General features: G+C 45.2%; 1 protein-coding gene across 1 annotated transcript; it reads left to right on the top strand.

Moving 5' to 3' along the window:
* The first annotated feature begins 140 nt into the window (after positions 1-140).
* On the top strand, positions 141-13,155 carry ZNFX1 (zinc finger, NFX1-type containing 1). The gene is given in 14 exon segments (XM_009581331.1): positions 141-195; positions 951-2,888; positions 3,682-3,813; positions 4,071-4,219; positions 4,438-4,581; positions 5,020-5,137; positions 5,412-5,659; positions 5,780-5,919; positions 6,235-6,389; positions 7,055-7,200; positions 7,571-7,681; positions 8,387-8,482; positions 10,722-13,043; positions 13,045-13,155. Coding segments are annotated over 14 exon segments (5,865 nt in total).
* Positions 13,156-13,301: the final 146 nt, after the last annotated feature.

Raw genomic sequence — 13,301 nt, 5'->3', positions numbered from 1 at the left:
CGGGCCGGGCGGGGAGCGCAGCAGTGCCGAGCACGACGGCGCCTGTGTTCGGGTACAGGAGCGGTGCAGCCGCCAGCGCTGAACGGTGTCCTCGCCCCGGAGAGTTGCGACGCCCCGCAGGGGAATCAGTGGGCCGAGCGATGGAGGATGCTGGGCAGGAGCCTTGCTCTCGGCAACCCCGAGCAGGAGGGAGAGGTGAGTGTCGCCCGGTGGATGCAGGGCAGAAGGCCGTGGAAGACTTGGGGGATGGTGCTGGTACAGGGGGGATCCACTCCTTCCCTGTCTGTGTATAGTGAAATTTTCTCTCAAACCTAAATTCCAGCATTTCCTTATTTGCCTCCAAAGTCTGGTTGGGTCCGTGAGGTGATGATGCACTGCAGCAATCTCTTTGTGAACTGTTTCTGCTAGTATTCACTGCTTCCCTAAGTATTCTGTTAAGAGTGTGACAAAAGCCGTATGGTCTAAGCTTCCTGCCACTCTGAGAGGCCGGACTTTGTCCAGAAAGTCTGTGTTTTAACTGTGCTGTATACAGTCAGTCAAAGTCAGCTGCTGCCGCCTTTGTCGTCATTTCAATGACGGCTAACTCCCAAGGAAATCCTGTCCTGTGCAGGAAACTTCATCTTCGGCCTTTCTTAATTCTGCTTTCTGTTCTGTGGAAAAGGGTTTAGTTTTTTAGTGTCTTCATGATTTAACAGCTTAAGTGAACTCTAGGCATGGCACTCTTTTTAGCAGTTAGAAAAAGGGGTACAAAGGACACACTAGTTTGAAAGTGTGGGTGCAAATATAGTGGTAGTTTTCTAACTTGATGCCAAATGTCCAAAATATGCTGATTATCAAGCCAAAATGCTCATGCATTTGTGTTGGGAGGGAGGTTAATGTGGTTGATTTATAATTAAGGAGTGTCTTTTTTTTGAGTGTTTTTTTTTTTTTTTTTTTTTTTTTTTTTTAAGGACATGCAGATCATTGGGATACTGGCTTTATACAAAGACGCAAAAACAGAACAAATAATGTGTCAGGCCAGGCAGCTCAGTTAGGGGAAAGGCCCCAAGCCAGTAATTATACTCTTCTACCTGGGCAAAGAGAGGAGAGATTTGGTGGTTGGATTTGGAGGTTTCCTCAATCAAGCAAGAATAAACCAAGAAATCAAGGTGGACAGACCAACAGTGGAGCCACAGGACACTGGAATGAACAGGAGAATGAGGGAAGGAGAATGAGGCATCAAGGTGGACAAGCACATGAGAGGGCCAGAGGACCCTGGAATGAGAAAGAAAATGAGGGTAGGGGAAGGAGGTATCAAGGTGGACAAGCTCAGGAAGGAGCTAGAGGGCTGAGGAATGGGCAGGAAAATGAAGGTAGGGGAAGGAGGATGCAACCTCGGGAGAATCCTCATTTCTACAGGAACCCTACCCCAGATGGTGCCCAGCTCAGTGAGCAGCCTCAGCAAGTCAAAAGGATTGGCTATAAATTCCTAGAAAATCTCCTCCAGAAAGACCCTTCAGAAGTTGTCATCACACTTGCTTCCAGTTCAGGTTTGAAGGAACTTCTTTCCCAAACGGCTATGAAACCCAATTTCCTTCAGCTTGTTTGCCAGGTGCTTCGAAAAGCATGCAGTTCCCGAATGGATAGACAGAGTGTCCAACAGCTTCTTGGAGTGGTGAAGGAGTCCAACTTTCTCAAGATCTGTCTGCCACAGTATGTGTCTGACATGGTAACAGAAGCTGTCCCTGCTGTACGTCATCAGTACCCTGTGCATATTAGCAACATCATTTCACTTCTTCAGGACATGATCAGTATTTTCCCAGCCAGCTCTGTGCAGAAAATCTCCATTCTCTTGACAGTCTTGCCAGCATCAATAAATGCCCTGAGAGCTTCTGGTGTGGTTATCACAGAAGAAACAGAGAAGAATCTAAATAAAGTCCAGATGCTTGTGCAGCATCTGCAGGAGAAGCGACGGGAAGGCACACTGAGGGCTGATAAATATACTCTTATGCAGCCTCGGACTGATGGTCAAGAAGAAACCTATCGTACAATGACCATTTATCTGACATATAATGAGGTACACCGTGATGAGAAACCCTTTCTACGTCCCAATATTGTTTCTGGAAGATATGAGAGCACCAGCATTTATCTTGACACCCATTTCCGGCTTTTGAGAGAAGACTTTGTAAGGCCTTTAAGGGAAGGTATCTTGGAGCTATTGCAGAGCTTTGAGGACAAAGGTTTGAGAAAGAAAAAATTTGATGATATCAGGATCTACTTTAACACACGGATTATTACCCCTCTCTGTTCCCCAACTGGTATTGTTTACAAGGTTCAATTTGACATAAAACCATTGAAGTTTGTACGATGGCAGAATTCCAAACGGTTGCTATACGGATCCCTGATCTGCATGTCCAAAGATCACTTTGAAACATGCCTTTTTGCCACTGTTTCTAGTCGTGATCATGCAGATCTTGCCCATGGGATTGTGCAGCTATGTTTTAATGCACAGAGCCAGGCACTTCTGGCAGAGGTTCAGCCCTCAGACTCCTTCCTCATGGTAGAGACAACTGCCTACTTTGAGGCTTATCGGCATGTGTTAGAAGGGTTACAGGAAATCCGTGAAGAAGATATCCCATTCCAGAAGTACATTGTGGAATGTGATGCACAGGTGAAGAAGCCAACATACCTGACAATGGATACTGCCTACAACTTTGCACCCTTGGTGGAAGATCCCCTGTCAGATGAAGAGATGTACCCTGATGGTTTGAGACTCCAAAGTGTCCGTGTTCTAGATCCCAAGCAGTGGCCTTCAATGGAAGCCTTGAGATTAGATGAGTCTCAGATGCAGGCATTGAGTCTTGCACTCACCAAGGAGCTGGCTATTATCCAAGGACCTCCTGGGACTGGTGAGAAACATTTGTTTTAAATCTCTGTCATTTAAGGAGCTCTTGACTTCCCCATTTAGGGAGATTAACTTCAGAGAAAGCCAGCTGTACTGTCTCCAAAGCTTTACTCCCATGCCTAATTGATGCTCGAGTAGCCCATTTAGCGTGAGCTGTGGAGAAGGTTAAAACATCCTCAAATACCCATTTCTGATCTTATGCATTGCTGACCTAGTTGTAAGTAAACAGCAACTGCACTGTTGGCTCTGCTTGTGTATTGGGGTGAGAAAATTTTCAACCATCTTTGATAACATGGTACCTCTTGCTGTGCGACAGTCCTTGTCTTCATAATATGTTAGAACATTGGGAGTGTTCAGCCATGATCCTCTGTGTGAATAAAGCATTACAAGATTAGCTGCAATTGTTTTAAATGGTACCTGAACTCAACAAGCACCACTGCTTGTATATTGCTAGCATGTGGATGTTTCATGTGCAGCCAAATGTCATGTGTGAAGCCAGTATCAGAGTGGGCTGGGGGACGCAGTGGCAGAGGAAACCCTGGGTCCAGGTCCAGTGTATTAACCAAAAGACAACATTCCTGCAGAGCATGGCCTTGCTCAACTACAGGCCAGAAAGACAATGTCATGCTACTTTGTTTACATTTTGTAAACTAGTTACCTCTGGGGTCATCTCTCTTGGCACAGACCAAATTTGCAGCCTAGAAGGAAGTCTTGTATCTGGTTTTGATGATTCCTGTGTTTCAAGGCACTCCGTAGAGGGTGGATTACCCTTTTCTGATTCTGAGCTTGTTTTGCAGGGAAGACTTACGTGGGTTTGAAGATTGTTCAGGCTCTCTTGACTAATAAGCATGTGTGGCAAAGCACTGTCCAGAAGTCTCCCATCCTTATAGTCTGCTACACTAACCATGCACTGGATCAGTTCTTAGAAGGTAAGAGTACCTGACAAGTATGATGGAGGGTCCAGGTAGAAATTATAGTATAACTCTTACTCTGCCCATCTTCTGGCATGACGACCTGCCCTTTTGGCTTTTTCTAGTGACTCTAGCCCCGTTGATACACAGTAAGAAAACTTCACTCAGACCAATCCAGTGTAGCATTTGCAGACAAAGGGTGTTCTCCCTACCCCTTGTCCTCCTGCAGAAAACAGCTTGCCTCTTTAGTACTAATATTTATCTTTCATTCCCAGGAATATACACATTCCAAAAACATGGGATGGTGCGTGTTGGGGGCAGAAGTAGCAGTGAGGTCCTGAAGCAATTCACTTTGAGGGAGCTGAGGAAGAAGTGTGAATTCCGCTACAACTTGCCAATGCATCTCCGCAGAGCCTATGTGAATGTACGTGCAGACTTCACGGGAGATGATGGGACTGGGTTGCCTGTGCATTGGAGGAGCTAACTAAACTTTCTCCACACTAGTTCTTTCACTTTGTCTTACACTGAAGTCAGCCTCTTAATTCATCTGTCCTTGTTCACTTTACCAGTTTCTTGTCCTGCTGTTTCTGAACTTTGTTTCTCTGCGTATGATGATGCCTCCCTTCTCTTTGTTATGAGTAGATAACCAGTGAGATGAAACAGGCTGAGCAGGAGCTCCATGAAGGAGTGAAGCACTTAGAGTGCACAACATACGGAGTTCTGCATGAGCGCCACTTGAAAGCATGCATTGCGCCCCAGCACTGGGATAGTCTGATGAATGGTCTGGTAAGAGAGGTCAAGCAGTCCCAATGTATGCTTACTACCCTTTCTGCTAATGAGTCCGAGGTTTCCCAAGCACACTTCTTTTTAGCATCACTTGGCTACTAGGAAAGTGAGGAAGTGAATAGCAAGCTATGCCAAGTGACAGTAGTCTAGACTGGGCAGGGCAGGCAGGGGCTTTAAATTTTGCTCCTTTAAACCACAGAGATTCTAAGTTATCTGTATCAGCATAAAAATACAAGTGCCCAGATGAAAGCCTCTTAAACTAAAGGGGAGGGGGGGATGCTCTTTCTGAAGATCTGGGGCTGCTCAGACTTTCTAGCTCTGGAGGTCTCTCAGGGGACTTGTCCTAGTTGCCTGCTGCTGCTGCAAGGTGCTGTTTTGGCATCATCCTAAGACTCTGAAGTGCAATAGGCCTGGCTGATTTGACTTTCCTTGTATTAGGATGATGAGGAATTTTACTACAGTGCTTCACAACACTCAATGATTCTGGAGTGGCTGGGCCTTGGTGTAACTGTCTTCACCCAGAATGCTGCAGAGAATATAGGGGCTGAGAATCCAGGTAAAAAAAAAAAAAACAACCAAACAAAAACAAAAAAACCAAAACCACCAAGCAGACAAAAAACCCCTCCTCATTCTCTACAGGTATGTTTGCCTAAGCAGTGCATGTGTGTCAGAAAAGAGACACTGCTACTTAACAGACACTGAAAGATGCATGATACTGTAAGGTAGTGGAAAGAAGATTAACCTTAATTTCCACATAGTGATCTGACTGCTGCACTGTGATTCTGCTAGAGTGGCTGTAGCTTACTGCATGTGACTGCTGACTCTCACAGGTGGTCAGCAGGAGAGAGTGGAGGAGTGGGAAGGTGAAGCAGAAGAGGAGCTTTTGGAGATCCCAGAGGAGGCTGACCTGATTCAAGCTGACAGAGTGATTGAGGATGAAGAGGCAGCAAAGCCTCAGAGAAGGAAGGAGGAAGAGCGCAGAGCTGTTCATGAACTAGCCAGCATGCTGTTGGCTATGAAGCTGGAGGACCAGGAAGAAGGAACAGTGCAACCACAACAGAGGACTATGCAGTGGGAGGTAACTGCATGCATAAGCATGCTCTGGCTCTGCTTGACTGTGTAAAGAATAACATGGGGGTGCTAATTCAGAAGAATCTTTGTGCTGTAACTGCTTACTGGGGAGCTTTTTTTTCTGCAGATAACTGCTGCCCAGAGGAAGAAAATGAAACAGAAGATGAAGGCTGAGCTCCGTAAACTGAGTGCAATGACAGAGTTAGAGGCCAAGGCTATTCAGGATCTGTGGCAACTTGACCTGAGCTCCCGCTGGAGGCTTTACAGGTGACAAAGCTATTTTGCAGGGTCTATCAGGCAAATGTTTCCTAGGACTGTTCCAGTTTGCAAACTTTTTCTGTCAAGCCACCGTGTTTCTGTCTATATCTGTTCAGCTCCTTATGTGAACATGCTTGTTCTTACCTTCCCTGTATTGCACGGGCAGTGCTGTCATCTCCACAGTGTGTGTTCAGGACTAAGTACAGATGCTAATAATCTCTTGCCCAAGAGACACAGAGGAAGTTTTGAACTGAATCCACTCAGAAGTTCTGGATCACTATCCTGTTCCCCTTGCTGTGTGTGATAATAGCACTTTCTCCTCAGGCTTTGGCTGCAGACCTATCAGGGGTTTATTCGACGGAGGATTCTGCAGCATGAACAGCAGTATCGGGCAGCAGCAGAAAGGCTGACAGAACTGAGGCTGCAGGAGGATCTCTGCATTCTCAAGGAGGCCCAGGTTGTGGGGATGACAACTACAGGTACACGGCAGTTGGGAAGCAAACCAGTATTGCACTGCATCCAGTAATGGTTAAAGGACCTTGTTGCCAAAAGATTAGTATCATGTGCTGCTTGACAGCCTGGGTCAGGCTCTGCATTAGTCTGCAGCCTTCTTAACCTCTGCCTCCCTTTGCAAATGTGGCTATTGCGCGAGTTGTCAGTTAACTGCATGAGCAGTTTCTGTGCACTCTTGCATTCTTTCCATCTTGAGCAGCATTCTTCTAATAGAAATGTTCCACTTCTTGTGCCTGAGAAACGCACAGCTAATATCTGCACTGCTATCCCCACATCACCTTCCTAGTGATGATAGTGTAAAGGTCATTGTAATACGACCCTTTGGAGAGACAGTTGTATGTTTGTTTATGTGGGTTGATCAACGTATTGAGGTATCTTGCATCTGAAGAGAGCGTCGGGAAAGGGCCAAGGCAGGCATAGGATTCTAATCTCCACCTGCCTTCCCTAATAACTCTTCATATAGAAAGCATCCTTGGTTTTAAAGTTCAAAAAACTGAGTCTTGAAATGGGGAATCTTGGGAAGAACACCAGTCTTTTCTGGGACACAGCCTACTCCCCTCCCTGAAAACTCTTGTTATACTGCCTGCATGTAATTATATTCTGCTAAGGTTTATCTTCTCTCCTTGCTCAGGTGCTGCCAAATACCGTCAGATCTTGCAAAAAGTAGAGCCGCGAATTGTCATTGTAGAAGAGGCAGCAGAGGTGCTTGAGGCTCACACCATTACTACTCTGAGTAAAGCTTGCCAGCATCTCATCCTCATTGGAGATCACCAGCAGGTAACATCCACGACTAATGCCTCTAACTGTTGTGCAAATGAACTAGAACCTTTTAACCAAACACCGTATGTGAAAGGTTGCCAAGACTTACTGCTCCCCAGCTTCCACAGATACCACAGGTCCTGTCTCCTGTAGTTTTGGAATAGACCTCCTGTGGGACTTGTCTTTTAGTTTAACTGATACGATTTTACATGTGCTTGTATCCTCTTCAGTTGTGACTGTATCTAACTTTGATATTTAGCACTTCTGCAAGAATCCAGTCTCTGGCCTTTCTGTGGGGGACCAGTGACAGAAAAAGAGATGAGTGAAAAATCTTGCTAATACATGGGAAAAATGCTAAAACATAGACCTCCTATCCCTTCTCTTTCAGCTGCGGCCTAGTGCAAATGTATATGACCTGGCCAAGAACTTCAATCTGGAAGTCTCTCTCTTTGAACGGCTGGTGAAAGTCGATTTCCCCTTTGTCTGTCTGAAATACCAAGTGAGGAAGAGCTATAAAAAACTCCATTGCATTTGTTTTAAGTTTGTAGTACACTTAAGTTTATATTTCTACTCTCTGAGCAGCCTAAAAGAAAAGAATGTGTTATTTAATTCCCGAGAAGAGTGGTAAGAGTTGTTAAACTGCCACAAACAGTGTTCCAATGTATTTCCAATTATTCACTGATGTCGTCTGCAGCACTGTGGTTCCCACATGTTTTAGTGCAATGAACATGGCTTATTGTGCCATCTGAAACTTCCAGAACTCTGGAGACTGACAGCACAAGTCTTCTCAGGCTGCTTCCTGCTAAATTGCTATAATCATCTATCTTGGTGCCTGGAGAAGTTAATTCTACCTCCTGCAGTCCTGTACTAAAACTACCTAGAAGAGCTCGTGTAGTGGTTAGGGTGAGGTGCTGCTTTTGTTATCTAGAATAGTGTTCTTAGACTTGCACTGAAACCAGCATTCTTATTACAACAACCTTGCCAAATTATTTTCTTGAAGATACTCTGCTACTACTCCCCCTGTAATTGCTGGTGGTGGCAGCGATGGGGAGGGTGGGGATTGGGAGGTGCTCCCTTCTTGACTCTTACTGGAAAGTCATCCTTGTCTTGTATTCAGCCTCAGTCTGTACAGTGGATAACAGAATATTGGCGGGGAAATATGGTGCTCCTTCCTCAAGACTGATTAAGTTGCTTTGTGTTTCAGCACCGCATGCGTCCTGAAATTGCCCAGCTTCTCAGTCCTCATATATACCAGGAGCTGGAGAACCATCCCTCTGTCCTGAAGTATGAGAACGTAAAAGTGAGTTTTCAGCAATCCAAGCAATTGCTTTTGTCCCCTGTTACTGGCTAAAGTGGGATTCTGTAAAATATAGTGTTCAAGGATTTCAAATTCTTAGATCAAGTTCAGTTATTGAAATTTATACCTGAATCAAGGAAATGTGTGATACAGAATTAGGCAAGTAATTTGTAGTTCTTCTGGCATTAGTGATGGTGGACACGGGAGATGGATCCAGTACTGATGACTTTAAAAGAACGGTGAAAAATAGAAGATGGACCAAAAGAATTGTAGGACATTGAAAGCTAGGAATAAATCTTAAATGAGAGACTTAAAGCATAATATGTGAAACTCCCAACATAAGACAGGTGACTTAATTATTGGAACCCTCCTTCCCTGGGTTCTCCATTTGGGCATTTTACCAATACACAACATTGCAAACGAGATCTATTCAGCTTAAAAGTATAAAGCAATCACTTATTGGCTAACACGCACAATAAACAGCTAGAATTTAATAAGTTGTAAGCATTAGTGTGCTTGCCACACCATAAGACACTTGAAGAGTCTTTAATATAGTCAGGCAGGTATCAGTCAGAAGAAGTGTCAGCCTCTGCTTCTTCCTTAATGTTACTTAGTAACACTAACTCCCTGTTACTCTTAACACTAACTCCCTATTTTCTGATTTTTATTTCCCCACCCTAATTAGGATTTTGTATCTCTCCACGTTGGTGCTTTTCTTGCATCTTTGAACTATTAACAATCATATTTCTGTCTGTAATTTTACCTTTCTTATCTTGTATAGCCCTGTTCTGCAGACTTGTTTGCAGCTCTCTGTCACAAGTTAACTATTTCCCCAGAAGTCTGAGCCAAGGTTACACTGCTATGCTGTATCAGAGCTAGACCTTGGATCTCTGAAACACAAGGTACTGAATACCCAGGGAGAAATAATTGGAGGTAGCTACAGAAAGAGGATTACAGTAGCTTAGCCTACGTAAATCTCTCTTCATGAAAAGACAGTACTAATTAGCTAAAAGCTCTTTAACTGGAAGAGGAAAGCCTACTGAAAACTATAGCAGAATGCTGAAGCCAGACAAGAGAAAATTAATACTGAAAATGATTTAATTACTAGAATTAAGCTATCTGGGAAAGTGGCAGGTCCTCTTTTGGTATCTTGAAATCCAGATCAAGTATTTTGTAGAAAATGCTTTAGTTAAACAAAGGAAAAAAACAAACAAAAAAAATCCCAAAACACAACCAAACAAAAAAAACAACCAACAACAAAAACCTCACCCAAAATACATGACAACTTAGGAGACCCCAGAATTTTACCCCATTTCTCCTATGAGAAGCTATTCTGGAGAATCTTATGGTTTCATCTGGCCTTAAAACAAACTTGAGGTACCAAAAGGCATCAAAATTGAATCTTCCCATCTAGTACAATAACCCACATAGGTGATCACTGAATTAAATTGTACAGCAGTGGACGCTATGGACACCTTGGAAAACCAGAGATCTGTGTTTGATCTACAAAAACTGTTCTTTCCTGATAAAAACAGTCTCTGGGTTTTGGCATGCGGCCCAATTATTTCTTATGGGTAGAGGAATTCCAGTTACTGGGCAAAAAATAAAGCTCCCTGCTAACTCAAGGGAAATGGAATTTTTGAACAGGTGAGCAGACAACTCCACACCCCTGGAACTGGTAAGTGACTACTGGAGTCCCTAGTGTTCCTAGTTTTCCTGGTGGAAAAGCAATCCTCCTTGCTTCTTTGTTTTTACTGCTGTAACAGAGAAGGCATGTTTTTTGCTAGGCAGTTTTAGGCAAGTGCTAAGCCCTGTGCAGTGGTAACTTACTATCTTTTTCCCACATGGCCAAAACAAGACATTGTTCACACCATGAATGTGAAACAGAACTATGATGCTTTGAGAAATGTTACTAGCACTTAATCTTCTCTTTTCTATAACGTGAAAAGGTACAGCAGTAACAACTCTGAAAACATGGGGAATAAAATCATCCACAGAAACTGATTTCATATTAGGATACTGAAATGTCACTAATAAGCTGAAATGTGATTAATAAGCTTAAATTCCTATCTGATGAATACGGTATGGATATCTAAAAGGAAATTGCCTAAGTGTGCAGTAACTGCATACTGTAGTCATCTCCTTAAGTGTCCTCCAGTCAGTGGATAATCGGAGGCATGGAAACAGGCTTCAGTGACAGAAGCTAGAATTCTGTTTCTGACATTCCTTTCTATTGTTTCAGGGGGTCTTATCTAACCTCTTCTTTGTGGAACATGACTTTCCTGAGCAAGAGATCCAGGAAGGGAAAAGCCACCAGAACCCACATGAGGCCCAGTTTGTAGTGGAACTGTGCAAATACTTCTTGTGTCAGGATTATCTACCTTCTCAGATCACCATTCTCACTACTTACACTGGACAGCTTTTCTGTCTGCGTAAGCTCATGCCAGCCAAGACTTTTGCAGGTGTGAAGGTTCATGTAGTAGATAAGTACCAGGGGGAGGAGAATGATATTATTCTGCTGTCACTCGTGCGGAGCAACAAAGAGGAGAGAACTGGGTTCTTACAGATCCCTAATCGGATATGCGTAGCATTATCCAGAGCTAAGAAAGGGCTGTATTGTGTTGGAAATATGAGAATGCTTGGTAAGGTTCCTCTCTGGAGCAAGATTATTCACACTCTTCAGGAGAAAGGTTACATTGGCCGCTCATTGGTGCTTTGCTGTCAAAACCACCCTGAAACCAAGACACTGGTATCTACAGCAGCAGACTTCAACAAAGTCCCAGAGGGAGGCTGTACTCGTCCCTGTGAATTTAGGTTGAGTTGCGGACATGTTTGCACAAGGGCATGTCACCCATATGACACGCAGCACAAAGAGTATCAGTGTCTAAAACCTTGTCGAAAGGTGCTTTGTGCAGATGGGCACCGCTGTCCACGGTCATGTTGTGAGCCCTGTGGACCATGCATGGTGATAGTAGAGAAAACTATTTCTAAGTGTGGTCACCTGCAGATGGTGCCATGCTCCACTCCAGACAGTGAATTTCTTTGCCAAGAACCTTGCCAGAAGAAGTTGAGCTGTGGGCACACATGCAACAAATTCTGTGGACAGGAATGCACTAAGCGGTGTCCTGAAGTGGTCACAGTCACGCTGAAATGTGGCCACAACCAGCAAGTTAAATGCTGGATCACTGAGGAGATGAAACATGAGAAGCCTGTGGAATGTACGACTAAGTGTTCTGTCACACTGGAGTGTGGTCATGTATGCTCAGGTTCCTGTCATACCTGCTTTGAAGGAAGATTTCATAAGCCATGTAACAGCCCGTGCAAGCGCTTCTTGGTCTGCTCCCACAAGTGTCAGCAGCCTTGTACTACAGAATGCCCTCCCTGTCAGCTGGAATGTCAGAACCACTGTATCCACAGTAGGTGTAAAAAGAAATGTGGAGAGAACTGTTTTCCATGTGCTGAGCCATGCGAGTGGCGGTGCCAGCACTATCAGTGTACCAATCTTTGCTCTGAACCATGCAATAGACCTCGCTGCAATGTACCATGTGCTAAGCTACTGTGCTGCGGTCATCCTTGTATTGGATTGTGTGGAGAGCCCTGCCCAAAGAAGTGCCTTGTTTGTGACCGTGAGGACCTCACCCAGATCTTTTTTGGCTTTGAAGAAGACCCAGACGCTCGATTTGTACAGCTTGAAGACTGTGGCCACGTCTTTGAGTCCCAAGGCCTTGACCATTATATGGATGAAGACGATGATGTCATCAAGCTGAAGGTATGCCCCATCTGTCAGACACCTATCAGAAAGAATTTGAGATATGGCACCATTGTGAAAAGGCGGCTAGACGAGATAGAAAAGGTAAAAGAGAAAATCCAAGGCCCAGCACAGGAAATTGAGTCTAGCAGACAAAGACTGCAGGCTGCACTGACAGGGAACACTGTTCTGCAGAGGAATCTACCCCTTAAGTACCTCATGCTGGAAGATAAACTAAAAGCTTCTGATCTCTCCACAGAGAGTATTGGACTAATTGAGAACCAGCTTAACTTCTACAAACGTGTAGCAGACCTAACCAGTTCTATGAGCAAAATTGATGCGAGTGAGAGGAAAGGGCTGAGAAAGCGGCTGGATGAAGTCCAGGAGTGGCTGGATAAGCCACGCCTCAGTTTTACAGGACAGGAGCTCTCTGACCTGCAGTCTGAGATCCAGAGACTGACATATTTTCTGAGCCTCTTGACAAGATGCAAAGGTGCAAGTGGGATGATCACCCCAGCGCTTGCAGCAGAGATCGCCAGTGCACGTGAGACCCTGGAAGGGACAAAGAAATTCACGGAGGAGGATGAGGCTGCAGTGAAGGCTGACCTGGAGAGGCTCTGTACCGCCTTGCCTGTCTCGGGGCTGGGGATCTCTGAAGCTGAGCGGGTGCAGATTGTCAGTGCTATTGGCTGTCCCCGTGGCCACTGGTTCAAGTGCAGAAACGGTCATATCTATGTGATTGGGGAGTGTGGGGGGGCAATGGAGAGGAGTAAGTGCCCTGAGTGCCATGCAGTGATCGGGGGCACGAACCACACTCCGGGACAGCACCAACAGCCTCGCCTCCGAGATGGACGGTGCGACCCACGCAGCCTGGTCCGAGACAGCCAACAACCTGCTCAACTTCGAGGAACTCCACCGGCTGCTGTAGTGGGGTGTCTGCCCCGTTTCCTATCCCGCCCCCTGCCCCGGGGACGCCGCATCGGCTCCTCGGGCGCTCGCTGCCGCCCCTGTAGCTAATAAAGTGCACCGGTGCGCCCTCGGGGGACCTTGTCTGTGGGGGCGGGGCTCGGGACC

Source organism: Fulmarus glacialis, unplaced genomic scaffold, assembly GCF_000690835.1.
Source record: "Fulmarus glacialis isolate BGI_N327 unplaced genomic scaffold, ASM69083v1 scaffold40997, whole genome shotgun sequence".
Taxonomy (NCBI): domain Eukaryota; kingdom Metazoa; phylum Chordata; class Aves; order Procellariiformes; family Procellariidae; genus Fulmarus; species Fulmarus glacialis.
This window is presented reverse-complemented; position numbering and strand designations above follow the sequence as displayed.